Source organism: Cucurbita maxima, unplaced genomic scaffold (genome assembly GCF_002738345.1).
Source record: "Cucurbita maxima cultivar Rimu unplaced genomic scaffold, Cmax_1.0 Cma_Scf00032, whole genome shotgun sequence".
Classification (NCBI taxonomy): Eukaryota; Viridiplantae; Streptophyta; class Magnoliopsida; order Cucurbitales; family Cucurbitaceae; genus Cucurbita; species Cucurbita maxima.
Window position 1 is genome coordinate 2,380,311 of NW_019272048.1, and position 15,210 is coordinate 2,395,520.

Below are 15,210 nucleotides of genomic sequence, written 5' to 3' on the forward strand. Positions count from 1 at the left end.
ATATTTGGCATGGAGAGCAGCCGATCAACGACTTCTCTGTCTCCTACTCTCCTCTCTCACTGAGGAAGCCATGGCTGTTGTCGTTGGTCTCTCTACTGCACGTGATGTTTGGCTTGCGTTGGAAACTACGTTCAGCCATCAGTCAAAAGCTCGTGAACTGAGACTCAAGGATGACTTGCAGTTGATGAAACGTGGCACAAAACCTGTTGCTGAGTATGCCCGTGCCTTCAAAAAAAATTGTGACCAACTTCATGCCATTGGCAGACCCGTCGAGGACATTGATAAAGTGCACTGGTTCCTTCGTGGACTCGGCACCGAATTTTCAGCTTTTTCTACTGCTCAGATGGCTCTCACCCCTATCCCCTGTTTTGCAGATCTAGTCTCTAAAACTGAAAGTTTTGAGTTGTTCCAGCGCTCCCTTGAGTTCTCTGACTCCACTCCTACAGCATTCATAGCCACTAATCGTGGTCGCACCCATGAAAGTCACCCTGCTTCCTTTACCAACCAGCGAGGTCGTTCTTATTCTCACAAAAATAACTCTTCTAATCGAGAACGAACCCACTCAAGTCAGGGTCGTCGAACACCTCATTGCCAAATATGCCGCAAAGAGGGCCATTATGCTAACCGCTGCAACCAACGGTATGTTCGACCTGATTCTTCTCATGCTCACCTTGCTGAAGCCTTTAACACGTCATGTTCTATTGCTGGACCCGATGCTGCTTATTGGTTTTTGGACACTGGAGCTTTGGCCCATATGACTACCGACCCATCAATTCTGGATCAGTCTAAAAATTACACGGGTAAGAACTCTGTGATTGTAGGAAACGGTGCATCCCTACCCATTAGCCACATTGGTACTCTTTCTCCTGTTCCAAATATTCACTTATTAGATGTCTTGGTTGTCCCTCACCTCACTAAAAATCTTCTTTCCATAAGTAAATTAACGTCTGATTTTCCTCTCTCCGTTACATTTACTAATAATCTTATTACTATCCAGAATCATCAAACAGGAAGGGTGGTGGCAACCGGTAAAAGAGATGGAGGGCTATATGTGCTGGAGCGCGGCAACTCTGCTTTTATTTCAGCCCTTAAAAACAAATCTTTACGTGCTTCATATGATTTATGGCATGCTCGTCTGGGTCATGTGAATCATTTTGTTATTTCTTTTTTAAATAAAAAAGGTCATCTTTCTCTTACGTCTTTATTGCCTTCTCCATCATTATGTAATACTAGTCAGCTTGCGAAAAGTCATCGATTGCCTTATTCCCGCAATGAACGTAGGTCGTCTCATGTGTTAGATCTTATTCATTGTGATCTTTGGGGTCCTTCTCCCGTCAAATCAAATTCGGGTTTTCTTTATTATGCTATTTTTATTGATGATTATTCTCGATTCACTTGGTTTTACCCTTTAAAATTTAAATCTGATTTTTTTGATATTTTTCTTCAATTTCAAAAATTTGTGGAAAATCAATATTCTTCTCGTATCAAGGTATTTCAAAGCGATGGTGGTACCGAATTTACTAGTACTTGTTTCAAAACTCATTTACGTAATTCTGGCATCCACCATCAACTCTCTTGTCCATATACACCTGCTCAAAATGGTCGTGTTGAGAGAAACATCGTCATGTGACTGAGACTGGCTTGGCTCTTCTCGTTCACTCTCATCTTTCTCCTCGTTTTTGGGTTGACGCCTTCAGCACTGCAGCTTATATTATCAACCGGTTGCCTACTCCACTTCTTGGAGGTAAGTCACCCTTTGAACTCCTTTATGGCTACACTCCACATTATGACAATTTCCATCCCTTTGTTGTCGTGTTTATTCTTATTTGCGTGATTATATGCCTAACAAGCTTTCTCCCCGCAGCATTCTTTGTATTTTTTTGGGTTATAGTCCTGTTCATAAAGGGTTCCGCTGTCTTGATCCCGCCACCACTAAGCTATATATCACCTGCCATGCTCAATTTGATGAAACTCACTTTCCTGCTATCTCTAGCTCCCAAGCCCAACCTCTTTCCACTATTCCTATTTCAAATTTCTTGGAACCACATCTTCATCATATTGATTCATCCCCCCCTACCACTTCATCACCGCACATTCCTCAATCTAGTTCATCCCCGTGTGATATTTGTTCTAACCTTGTAGATGAGTCTGTGCAGGTTGATACTTCTCTTGCAGGTTCCACTTTGCCACCCTCGACTTCTAATTCAACCTCTATTGAACCTCCTGTTGATTTCTCTTCTTTGGGCACTCATCCTATGATCACACGCGCCAAAGCTGGTATATTCAAGACTCGTCATCCAGCAAATCTTGGTATGTTGGGCTCATCTAGACTTCTCTCTGCTCTTCTTGCATCCACTGAGCCAAAAGGATTCAAATCTGCGGCTAAAAATCCTGCTTGGGTGGCTGCCATGGATGAAGAAATTCGAGCGTTACAACAAAATGATACTTGGACTTTGGTTCCTCGCCCTGCCAACACCAACATCGTGGGCTCTAAATGGGTGTTTCGTATTAAATATTTTCCTGATGAATCCATTGAGCGTTTCAAGGCTTGTCTCGTTGCCAAAGGTTATACTCAGGTTTCTAAGTCTTGACTACACTGACACTTTCAGTCCGGTTGTCAAAGCTACCACTGTCCGTGTTGTGCTTTCTATTGCAGTCACAAATAAATGGCCTCTTCGACAACTTGATGTCAAGAATGCTTTTCTCAATGGAACGCTTATTGAACGTGTTCATATGGAACAACCTCCTGGGTATGTTGATCCTCGATTTCCTATGCATGTTTGTCTATTAAAGAAAGCTCTCTATGGCTTAAAGCAAGCTCCTCGTGCTTGGTTTCAGCGTTTTAGCTCATTTCTTCTCACACTTGGGTTTTCTTGCAGTCGCGCTGACACGTCCCTTTTTGTCTTTCATCAGCAATCTAATCTTATCTATTTGCTTCTTTATGTGGATGACATTATTGTTACCGGCAACAACTCATCTCTTATTAACAACTTTACTCGCAAGCTTCATTCTGAGTTTGCTACCAAAGATTTGAGTTCTCTCAGTTACTTTCTTGGTCTTGAAGCTTCACCCACTCCTGATGGTCTCTTTATCAGTCAGTTAAAATATGCTCGAGATATTCTTACTCGTGCTCAGTTGCTCGATAGCAAACCAGTTCACACTCCCATGGTTGTTTCTCAACACCTGACTGCTGATGGTTCTCCTTTCTCTGATCCTACTCTCTACAGATCTCTTGTTGGCGCCCTTCAGTACTTGACTATTACGCGTCCAGATATTGCCTATGCTATCAATTCTGTCTCTTACTCTTATGTGACAACAAAAGTGCTATTTTTTTGAGCTCTAATCCTGTTTCTCACAAGCGGGCCAAGCATGTTGAACTAGATTATCATTTCCTTCGAGAACTTGTTATCGCTGGCAAACTTCGTACACAATATGTACCATCTCATCTCCAAGTTGCTGACATCTTCACAAAGAGTATTTCTCGACCTCTCTTTGAATTTTTCAGATCCAAGCTTCATGTTCGTTCAAATCCGACGCTCAGCTTGCGGGGGGGTGTTAAGGATAGTTGATCTGTCATTATAAGGCAAATATCTAGATATTTGCCTTACATTACGGGTTACCATATTTGCCCTTTTACTAAATGCAAATTTATTGTATTCATTTATTATTCTTTCCTTTTATCGCTATTTCCTTATTATTTGTAATTTACCTTATTTCTGTATTCTGTAAATGATTATAAATAAGAGAACTCTCACCACCATTTGGGTGTGGTGGATTAATCAAACATTCACAGGGAGGAAGACACTGAATGCAATTAACATAGAATAGTCAAGAAGAGGGCATAATATACATAATATACATAATATACATGCAAACATTTTTGAGAAGAAAAGTCTTATAAAATGCAAGTAACATAGAATAGTCAAGAAGAGAACATAATATACATGCAACATTTTTTTCTCTACAAAGAATAAAAAGAAAGAAATAGGAAACCTATTTTGAGAAGTCAGGTATATTCTAACAGAAATTCATATAAACATACCATTGGGTGGTCTTCAAGAAAATGCCAATTTAGGTGAAAATTTTGAAATATATGCTCACTAATAGAATAGAATAAAGTTTGAATAGTTGTACTAAATGAAGAGTGCAGTGCAATTCTGAAAGAAAAGATCTCGCTAAAAGAAAAAAATCTAGGCTCATTCACTATTCAGTATCCAATGGAGAAAATGAGCTAGGTAAAATATTTTGTAATTGGGAGCGAGCACCAACTTAATGTCTCAATCCATTTATAAGAAGTTAGGGATTGGTGAGGCTAGACCAACTGCAGTCACCATTCAACTAGCGGATAGGTCCATCATGATGTACCAATTACCTAGGTGAAACAATTTTTAAACAATGGGAGAACACCACTTAGATGTTTGCAAGGGAACCATAACATTTAGAAGGGGTGATAAGAAAATTCAATTTAATATCAATGGCTACTTGACATAAAAAAAAAAAAAAAATGCTTAGCAATTTATGAGCTATTAGAGCAACCAACCGAATAGAAACGTGATGGTTGGGAATGTAAGCAACAAGAAGACGACAACAACTGGAGTGATTCCACTAAACCACTAACATTTTTAGATGAATTCAGCAAAGCGTTGGCTCTGCATTTGCTCGACGTGTGACCTACACCTAGCCACGACTCAAACTTGGCTCAGCATCGGCATGTGTAGTGGCTTATTTGGATCAATATACAAATTTTATATCATTTCTTAAGTTTTTGACCCTCCTCCAACTTTTTTTTTTTTAAATACTTTTTAAGGGCAATTGAGGTCGGTAAAACTCTCATTTACTTAATTTTAGTTAGTTTTAAGATTTATATTGAAAATAATTATTATATTTAGCGAAACTAAGATATTAATATGTCCTAAAAGTGTGTGATATGGATTAACATAGGTAAAATTAAACATTGAAGTATAGTTTCGAAGTAGTTGCAAAATAATTAGAAATTTCGGCCAAGGCCAACTAAATAAGTGACCTAAGAGTTGGAGAAAAATAATTGAGTGATATATGATGGTGCATGCCCCGTAGCTCTTACATGCACCAAATTATTTATATTATGTATATGTGTTCTACGTAATGACAAATGATGTTATGTTATGTTTGCATGTTGTAATCATACGTCTTATTGTGAATTAAATGAAATACTATTATCCATGTTATGTCTTGTCATCTAAAGATATGTGATGGATTATGTGACGACTGCCATGTATACATAATGCATGTATGTACTATGTAATGGATGAAAGGAGAAAGAAAATGATGTTAATGTTATGTCATGAATGTAAATCATAGGGACATCAACATGTATGTATGTCATGTACATCAGGATACTTTTCCTTTATGTTATGTTAGTACAGATGTGTACCTTCAGTATTAATGTTTGCGATGATATAATGCGAGCCTTTCCTTTTTTGTGGCATATGGCGACGTGTTAACCCATTGTACCCGACCAAGCCAAACTCAGGGGATATGTATACGAGTCTGCATGGTGGTTCTATGTGCGCGTGCGTGGGCCATGTGTGGGGAAGTACCACACATTTAACCTTGTCAAGAACTGAAAAGAGTCCAAGGTCATGTTATGGTTTTAAAAGATACGTTCCGTCATTATATGTATGTGATTGCCTTACTAACCCCAATAGTGGGGTGACTTACTAAGTATTTCTTGAAATACTCAAGTTACATGTTACCCTTACTAGGAGGTTTATTTCATTTTTCGTGTTCAAAGACTATGTAATTTCTATTTTCTTATATTAAATTAAATGTATAAGTCTATGACTTCATTTATAAATGTTTTATTTCAAATTTTTGCATATGTTAATTAAGGCATGTATGTAGTGATGTCTCTAATTTAGGCAAGAAAATTAGGGGTGTTACCGTCACACTGTCATTTAAGTAGAGGTGGGTTGTTACACTCCCAAACTTACACAGGTTACTTCGGGTAAAGTCTCAACTCTATGGAGAATAGGCGGGACTATGTTAATCAGTATTAATAGTAGTAATGCCTCAGTCTCATAATCAATTGAGATTTCAAGTTACATCTTATGAAAATTGCTTACAGAGATATAATACAACTATTGGTGTGATGTTGTTCGAAACTTTATATTGAAATAGATAAGGGCGCAGTGTGCTATGATGAGGTAGGCAAATGTGAACGATTAGAACAAGATTTAGTCTAATCCACCAATGAGGTCATGTAAAAGATCAAGACAAGAATGTGCATGACTCAGAGTAGACAGAAGATTCATGGCCAATGTGAGGAATAGAAACTTGGAGTTAAAGGTAGGCAAGAAGCTATTTTCGACTAAAGGGTAAGCTAAGCCCACGATTCATCAGACCCTTCGATATTCTAGGTCGGATCGGATCAGTGACATACAGTTTAGCCCTACCACTGTCTCTCACCATGTGCATAACGTATTTTACTTATCCATGCTTCACAAATACTTGATTAACCCGACACACATTATAGATTACGAACCTCTCTAGATAGATGAGACTTTGAGTTATTCTAAGCTTAAGTTACTTTTGAGGATGAAAGTTTCTTTTAGATTTGTAATACGTAACAACCGAAAATTAGAAAGAAAAACAGTTGTTCCACGTCGATTAGATTGAGAATGTGGAAAGTTATAATCTAATATAAAAGAGATGTCTTTTGCCTTACTAAGTCACAACAACTACTCCATTTCATCTCACTTTGATGATTTGAAGAATCCATGTTCTAGTGGCACCAACTCGACTTCTTGACGATTTTGAGCCAGTCAAAGAATCCATGTTCTACAATTCGACCTCTTAGTTGATCCAGCTCAGACTTGATATTTGGACACTTTACTACCATTTTAAATTCTTTGAGAGCCATTTCTGAACTTTTGGAGGCATTTGAGGTTAATATGGCTATTACTTTCCTAATTTAAATTATCTAGGGTTAAGTTTGGATTGCATCAGGCAACTAGATAAGCCAATTTGCATAGTAAAATTCTTAATTACGATGGTGGGATTTCTTTGATGGAATAAGATTTCAATTAGTAGTTTTGAGCTAACATCAATGCAACATGGTCAAACATTCTTGCTCCACACTTTTAAGATTGAAGATTATCCCCATATACCAACATATAATTGCTCCAAGCAAATCACGCTTAACTTTCGAGTTTTTATGATTAAGTCACCAAAAAAGGCGGTGCACCTGGCTGGTATACATAGTAACTTTCAATTCTTTTCAGTTTTTTTTAGTCTCTAATTGATCTCGAACATTTTGTTAGAAGACTCCTCTCATTCATTGTTTTCATCTTCCACATACAATCATACAATTTCAAAATTAATGCATGGGATGACAGATCTGAAAGCTAGGTACAAAAAGTTGGTGTATTTTTTATGGGAAAGTTATTGGGTTTGGTGATACTTCAAATTCAGCTGCAGTCAAGCTTCTTACATCCCACTTATCAGTATTTAAAATTCTCCTGCAGACATGGACTACACACTGTCTCTCCCTCTGCACCCACCCAAGAATGAACTAATTACCCTTCTGATACACTTTAAATTTAAAACAAAAAATTCTTCGAGAAGTTGAAAAATAAAAAATTAGATGAACATATTGATAAAAATGATGCCGTTGATAACTTCGAATGTGAGTAAATCATAGCTCAATCGATTTGCCTGCTAATAGTAGGGTTATGCGTCTCCTACCTCTCGACACTTAATGCAACGTGTTTGTGATAGTTGGCGATCGGTTCTATTAGTTCAGAAAGAATTGAATTACGCCTTACCGACACTGATGGTAAATGTATGCTACCTAAAAAAATTATTTCGATAATTGAGTAAGTTTTTAGAAGAATAATTTTGTTATAAACAATTGTAATACTCGAGTAGAGGAAAGAGTACAAAGGCTCTTAAGAATTGAAAGTTATAACATATATCAATAAGGTGCCTTTTTTACTTTGGTGGCTATATAGGTAGAAAATTCGAGTGACATCCTATGAATTTTTCAGAGAACAAATTTTGCTGAAAGAACTCTTTACTCTAAAAATCGAGTAGTAAGAAGTCTAATCATATCGCTCAAACTCCGAAGAAGCGAGAAGTAAGGAATCTAAAAGGACTGTCACTCTTATAGGTGAGGAGCAAGTAATCTAATCATGTCGCAGAGAAATGTCGGGTCTATCAAGTATCGAATCTGGATTTCAAATCCTGATTTGAATCCTGGACATGAGTCGTTATAATAATGCAAAATATATACCCGAGCCATTTTTATTATGACTATTTTTTTTTTTTCAAGTTATTGGTCAAAAAAATTATTTAATTTTTTTTAGGGTAGGGGCTACCTGGTTGAGATGGTTCCAACTGTCCATGCACGGTTGAGACATCAATTAAATTAAAAGGTCAGAATTATAATAAATATAATAGCAACTTTAGAAAAAATAATAATAAAATATTATTGTTTATTTTTTCAAATAATAAAAATAAAACATTTTTAAAATATCCAACTAAATATTTAACAATAAAAAAAAAATCAAATCTTATTGAGACCGTTTTCCGTTGGACATCAATCATTTCTCAAAATATTTATTCAAATCATTTTTTAAATAAAGATTTAATTATAAATAATTCTTCATAAATAAAATCTTCAAAAAAAAAAAATAATAATAATAATGGGATTTTTGTTTTGCATCTATATTTATTTTAAGTAAAATAATAATAATAATAATATTCAATAAATAAAAGAAATTTTACACGAGTTTTTAGGTAATTTTAAGCACGAAATGGATTACGGATGAAGTACGAATGTGATTATTAATTTTTTAAACAATAATAACTCGAAAATCAAAATCAAAACAGAAGTGGTAGAAATAGAAACATTAACAATAACAATAAATGCATGAACAAGTAAATAAAAAGCCTAAAGAGTAGGAAATTCAGTCGGCTCACATAAGATGGACCTAAAGATGAGTATTAACTCCTACATGGATTGATAGCAGGCTACCATGATCATCGTCTCGATCGGTATCAGTTTGGTAGAAGAACACGAATTCGGGAAGAAAATGAAAGATGTGGAGGAGAAAAAATAGAGAGAAATATGAAGAGATGAGCAAAGAACTAAAATTAGAGATGCTTCAAATGAAGAAAGTATAGGAAGTATATATAGTTAGTTGTAGGTACTGAGTTTGAACAGTGTTACAAAATTGACACTGGGAAACTCTTGTCTCTAAATTTCTTATTATTTATTATTATTCCAAATTCATGTCGAAATGTTGGATAAAATTGTAAATTTTAAATTTATGGATCAAATAAAAACAAAATTCGTATAAAATTAACATTTTAAAATCTAAGAACAAAGTTGAATTTATATTCAAAACTATGGAGTAAAATGTAAGGATGAAATCTAATTTTTTTTCACTAAACTCATGTCCTCGACCGCTTGAAATAGCACGCAGTTAGAGAAAGTAGGTTGTGACCTTCACACGCAAGACAAACAAGGGACAACCCTCAATTGGCCCCTATCCAGCCACGTGAAAACCATGATAGACAGGTGGCATGAGGCGATCAAGAAGAACGGTGCATCCAACACACTGAAAGTGTGCATTTAAGTTAAGTTGAGGTATATGCAAGGTTGGAGAGGATGAGGCAATACAAGTGTCGAAAACAAGCTCGGAGAGGGCCGTATAAGGCTCTGAGTCATAACCTCAGAAATCAGAGTTTGCGTCTCTAGAATTAAGTCTATCTATATAAAAGATAAAAGCTCACTAAATTTGGTTTTAATCGGATACTTGACGAGCGCTCCATGGGGTTGTATGACTACTAGCCAAAATGACATCTACTCCAAAAGATTGGAAATGCCTCAAGATGTACTATAGGGGAAGTATGCTGTCAGTTCTCCACAACCCCTAAGCCTTGTAGCCTAAGCGAGCTACCATGTGACAATGAGACAAGTGTCTTCCTTTGAAATGAGTCTTTCAAGGATAATGTCAGATGGCACGGGTGTGTCAACATTGCACCCTAGCCCATGTGTCGAAGGTTGAATTATACACTCACTAGCTCGAACGGATTCCATAAATGATTTAGCATGGACACAGGAGGATCCAATGCCTCGATAGAATCTAGATGGATAGATGTTTGGTATGTCCCAATGAGATGAATGACATGTGGGTCAGTTTCGATTGATATATCAAAGCAAGCCAAGATGGTTCAGCTATCTTGAGACATATGACACATCACGATGCATGGATCATTCGATGAGAATCTAGATGATTATGAGATGCGGCGTTGCGCACGAGAGACCATGGCCTAGAGTAGTGCAAGGTCGAGTCAGATGACTTGACCTAATGTAGAAGTAAACTGGCTAGAGTCGCATACAATTGAACATATACTGACAAACAGCTTGTGCGACTAAACAAACTTAGATTCTACACAAGTTGTGTTCGGTTGGTGAAAGAGAGCCTCGTCTAAAGTTCGAGAAAGCCATGAAGATGAGTGAAAAATGTGAATGAGACTTTAGTTCCCCTTAAGGCTTATCATGAGAGTGTTAAGATCATGACACCAAACGATTGAAGAAGAAAAACTCATTATAATTTTGGATATATAAATATAAGGGTGTTTGTTTGACGTGCTAACTTGATCAATATAAGATTACCCCACCCAAATTATAAAAATTGAGTTGGGTTGAATTTTTGAAAAACCCAAAATTCAGTTCAGTTTGCGGGTTGTAATTTTTTGGTCGAATCAAGCTGACCAACTCGAAAATAGTGTTATAACTTAACTCTATCTTTTCCTAAATTTAAAAAGATTAATAATCTTTAATATTTATAATCGATATTAGTGATGCAAATGTGAGTCGTAAATATTTAATATTTGAGTTTTATGAGATTTTAGTTATTAAAGAACATGTATTATTGATAAGTAGTATTTTTTAATAATTCAACTTAAAGATTGTGAACTCTATTAGATTTGTCCAGACCACCAACCTAACCATCCCAAATTTCGGGTCGGTCTAAAAGATTTTTCCAACTCCTGTACACCTCTGGATAAATGGAAACACGAAACCTACGCAACAATAAACTTGAATTATATAGCGGTTTTCGAGCTCAATTTACATTCTAGGTCACTATCACACTGTTTCGAAGCTCAAATATCCGTCAACCACGATTATCAAATATTTATGAAAATTAGGAGGTAATATTACAAGATTTCCTTTCCAATTTTGAAAAGATTCTTAGTGATTCTTTTGCAGCCATAGTAAGTTTTACAATCCAATCATTGATGAGTTGAAAGAAAAGTAGAAAGAATACAATCAAGTGTGTAGGTTTAAATGGGGTCTGAGATTGTCTGATGAAGATGACAAATGTGTGGTCCTAATATGGTTATTATTATTATTATTATTATTTAGAAATGTAGATGGAAAAAGTAATTACGTATCTTAGTGACGATAAAGTGACATTGATGCACGAAACATCTGTATTTCCTCCTCTGCTGAACCCTAATGAAGGTGGTAGCGATGGCGGTGGTTGGCTGTCACCCGCCATTAATTCTATCATCCTCATACAACATATATTTTTATATACCTACCTAAACCTATACCTATACCTTACAATATCATTTATATCCGTTTCTTCTCGATCTTTGTAGCTAACCATTTTGGTTTCGTTTGATAATTATTTGATTTTAGGGTTACCCTTAAGAGGGTCAAGGTTGCAAAACCCTACGAATGTCGTGATTGGAAGAGGGGAATGAGAGCGAAGGAAATAAGTGTGAGATCCCACATCGATTGAAAAGGGGAACGAGTGCTAACGAGAACGTTGTCCCCGAAAAGGGTGGATTGTGAGATCCCACATCGATTAGAGAGAAACGAATACCAGCAAGAAACTAAGCTCTAAAGGGGGTGGATTGTTAGATCACATATCAATTGAAGAGATTAATGAGTGCCAACGAAGACGCTGGTTCTAAAGGAGGTAGATTGTGAGATCGAAAAAGGAAACTAAGCATTGTTTATAAGAGTGTGGAAACCTCTCTTTAATAGACTCGTTTTAAAAACCTTGAATGAAATTCGAAAGGGAAGGGCAAATACGACAATATCTACTGGTCCAAGATGATTTTAATATTTTAAAAATTTTAATTTTAGTTTTAGTTTCTAATTTTTTTTAGGTACATATAAGAAATATTACACAAAATGATTATTTATTTATTTATTTATAAGAATAGAGACTGAAATGAAAATGAATTAGTATCATGTATTTAGTAGTGATAGGAGTATTTATTTATTTTCTAATAAATATTAAAAATGTTTGATAGCTTTTACAAAGAATTTTTAGATGAAAGGTCTTTGGCAAACATAAATAAAACCCTACCCACATTTTAAAACATGTTTTGTTTTGTTTTTTTTTTTTTTTTTTTTTTTTTTTTTTTTTTTTTTTTTTTTTTTTTTTTTTTTTTTTTTTNAAACCCTTAATTGATATAGTTGAACTTGAAAAAAAAAAATAATAAAAAATTCTTTTTTATTTAGACATTACGAAGAACATCTGTCAATTTTTGTATAATATTTTGGAAATTTATGCTAAATTAAAACCTTAAAATGCTAAAATATAGAATTTGAGTTAAAAAAAAATAATTAAATTCTCATTTAATTGTGTAGACATAGTAACAAAAAAAAAAAAAAAAAAAAAAAAAAAAAAAAAAAAAAAAAAAAAAAAANATATTCAAATTAAAAATAAATATATATAAAAAAGTTTAAATTAAGGGTAAAATAGGTATTATTTAATCATGATTGCCTTAAGATTATTTTTAAAGGATATTAATAGAATTATTTAAAGTTATAGATATTTTTTAATATTTTAAATAAAGTAAAAATGTTTCTATCTAAATATTTTCAAAAAGAATTTAAGAATATTAGTGATATTTTTAAAAATATTTTTGAGATATTAATATTAAAATTTGGGATATTTTTATTAATTTAGTTTTTTTTAAGGATAAAATTTATTAATATCATTCATTTAGACTAATAAATGGAGCTAAAATAGACTATTATAAATAAATAGACAATAAATTCATTTCAAATAATTACATAATAAAACTTTATGCATAATATCATAAATCAAATATATAAATGTTGGTGACGTCATGATATTATTTAAAAAATACTATAATGTAATCTTAAAAGTGTTTTGAAATAAATTTAAATCTTTACCTAAAAAGTTAAAACATCTTTATTAAAAGAAAAAACGAGAACTATTAAAGACATGTCGTCTTTACAAGAAGATTAGGAACATGTTCGAGAGGTATTCTTAAAATGGCTAAAACCCTTTTTCTTTACAGTCAAAATCAATATTCGAGGATACGAAATATGATTTGAAGTATAAAAATTCAATAATAATGGATTTTAGATTACTACGTACATGCAAGGAGAGATTTTAACCACTAAAATCACTTCTAAACACGTCGAGAAAATTTAGCAAAAAAAAAAAAAAAAAATTAAACATCACCCTTGACCACCATGCAATATTAGTTCAACATATTAAGAAAGTAATCACTTACGAAGCACCTTGAATGATTAGATCATCATTATCATGAACAACGGATTAAATATATGTTTTGAAGAATTAAACTCACAAATCTCAAAGGAATAACGTAGGAATTTAATGAACTCCATCTCGGTTTCTTTTCAAGCCAACTTTTTGGGCGCCGTCTTCCCATTTCCACCATAGTTCTTAGCATGAAAATCAGAGAACAAAGCCAGAAGCGAGGAGTAAAACACGACATTAAAGCACCATCCCCACACACCAGCACAGCCAGATCCTTTATGAGTGACATGAAAATAAAGCATCAAAGCCAACACCACGAAGCTAAACTGAAATTGCACAATTTGACACTCGGTAACAAGCCGTTTCCACCGTGGTCGCACCCCAAGCGCGCACGACAAATAATACGTATACATCAAAACATGAACCGATGAGTTCGTCACCAGAACCAATGGAAACAACGATTGAGATGAATGTAGCCATAGATAACACATGATTACCACTGTCGCGTGGTGGTACACGTGAAGGAACGTAAGACGTTTGATCGAACCACTGAGGATGATCAAGAACGTGTCGATAAATTCCACGATCTTCGAGAGGTAGAACACGTAAGCCCAGAAGAAGAGTGGACCTTGCGCTGGTGTTTTTTGAGGTAGACATAGGATGTAGTGAAGGTGGGGTGCGTGGGAGAAGGTGGCGAGAGTGCAACCGAGGGCCATTGTGAAGGAGAGGGCGAGGAGGACGAGGTTGTGGACGATGGTGATTTGCTTGAGAACGGCGGGGCGGAGGTGCGGGAGGGTTAGGTTGGAGAGGAGGAAGGTCAAAGAGAGATAGGATACAACCGTGATTGTGAGGAAGAGTGGGGATGAGCCTAGGGTTTCCCCTTGAGACCATGAGAAATGGAGAATGTTTGGATGGTTTACCAACCAGTAATGGAGTGTATCTGAGATTTGCATACTCATTTTCACAAAGTCCTGAAAGAATGGGAGAGATTGAAGGGGTATAAATTGAAGGGGAGGGTGTGAGAGCTTTTGTGTTGGGATGGGATGGTCCTAGTTGATAGCTGGAAACATGTCAGCTTTGGTTATTGACCATTGCCCTTCGTATTTATAAGTCATGAAGAGGGGAAAGAGAAGGCTTATTCACTATTACAAATTGGCTCTCTCTCGAGATTAGTGATGGGGTATGGGCTAGGGTGCTGCCAATGTTGTTGGGGGAAGTGGTGCACTTTGATGGCGATAATTAAGATGAAAGAGAGAGAGAGAACTAAAGGGCTATGGCCGACGTAGAATGGGAAAACATACCACTTTCTCTCATCTACCCTCCTAATTATCCATTAAATGTTTGCTCTCAAAGTGGAGTTTTTTTTTCTCCTAATATTTCATTGGGATGTGGTTCCTAGAGATGGAAGTGTTACTTTGAGATTCATTGTGGGTTATTTTGGAAAGTGTGATGCATGTTCTTACTAGAGATGGAAGTGTCTTTTGATTGGGAGGAATGTTTTCTTGTAAGATTGCCTTTAGAGTATAAGTTGCCTGGTTGTTTTAATTTGATTTTAATGATACAAATGAAGATTTAGCAGATAAGTTGTCCTCACAAATTTTAATTATAACTTAAAAGTGTTCCAACATTGAGCGTGATGCCTATTATAGTAAAAAGCTAGTAGAAA

General features: G+C 35.3%; 1 protein-coding gene and 1 long non-coding RNA gene across 2 annotated transcripts; both read right to left on the reverse strand.

The window, feature by feature from the left end:
- Nucleotides 1-8,002: 8,002 nt before the first annotated feature.
- Nucleotides 8,003-9,142, reverse strand: LOC111467079. The gene is made up of 2 exons (XR_002714485.1): nt 8,997-9,142; nt 8,003-8,376 (listed from the first exon to the last, which is right to left on the reverse strand). It is a non-coding gene; the product is annotated as an uncharacterized LOC111467079 (long non-coding RNA).
- A 4,367-nt stretch (nt 9,143-13,509) lies between these two features.
- LOC111467063 (elongation of fatty acids protein sre1-like) lies at nt 13,510-14,613 on the reverse strand. The gene has a single exon (XM_023111849.1). The coding sequence runs from the start codon at nt 14,501-14,503 to the stop codon at nt 13,685-13,687; it is 819 nt and encodes a 272-aa protein (XP_022967617.1). The 5' UTR covers nt 14,504-14,613; the 3' UTR covers nt 13,510-13,684.
- Nucleotides 14,614-15,210: the final 597 nt, after the last annotated feature.

What these genes read in the sequence shown, in the direction of transcription:
- LOC111467063 (XM_023111849.1), bottom strand. Translation starts at nt 14,503, where the DNA reads ATGAGTATGCAAATCTCAGATACACTCCATTACTGGTTGGTAAACCAT.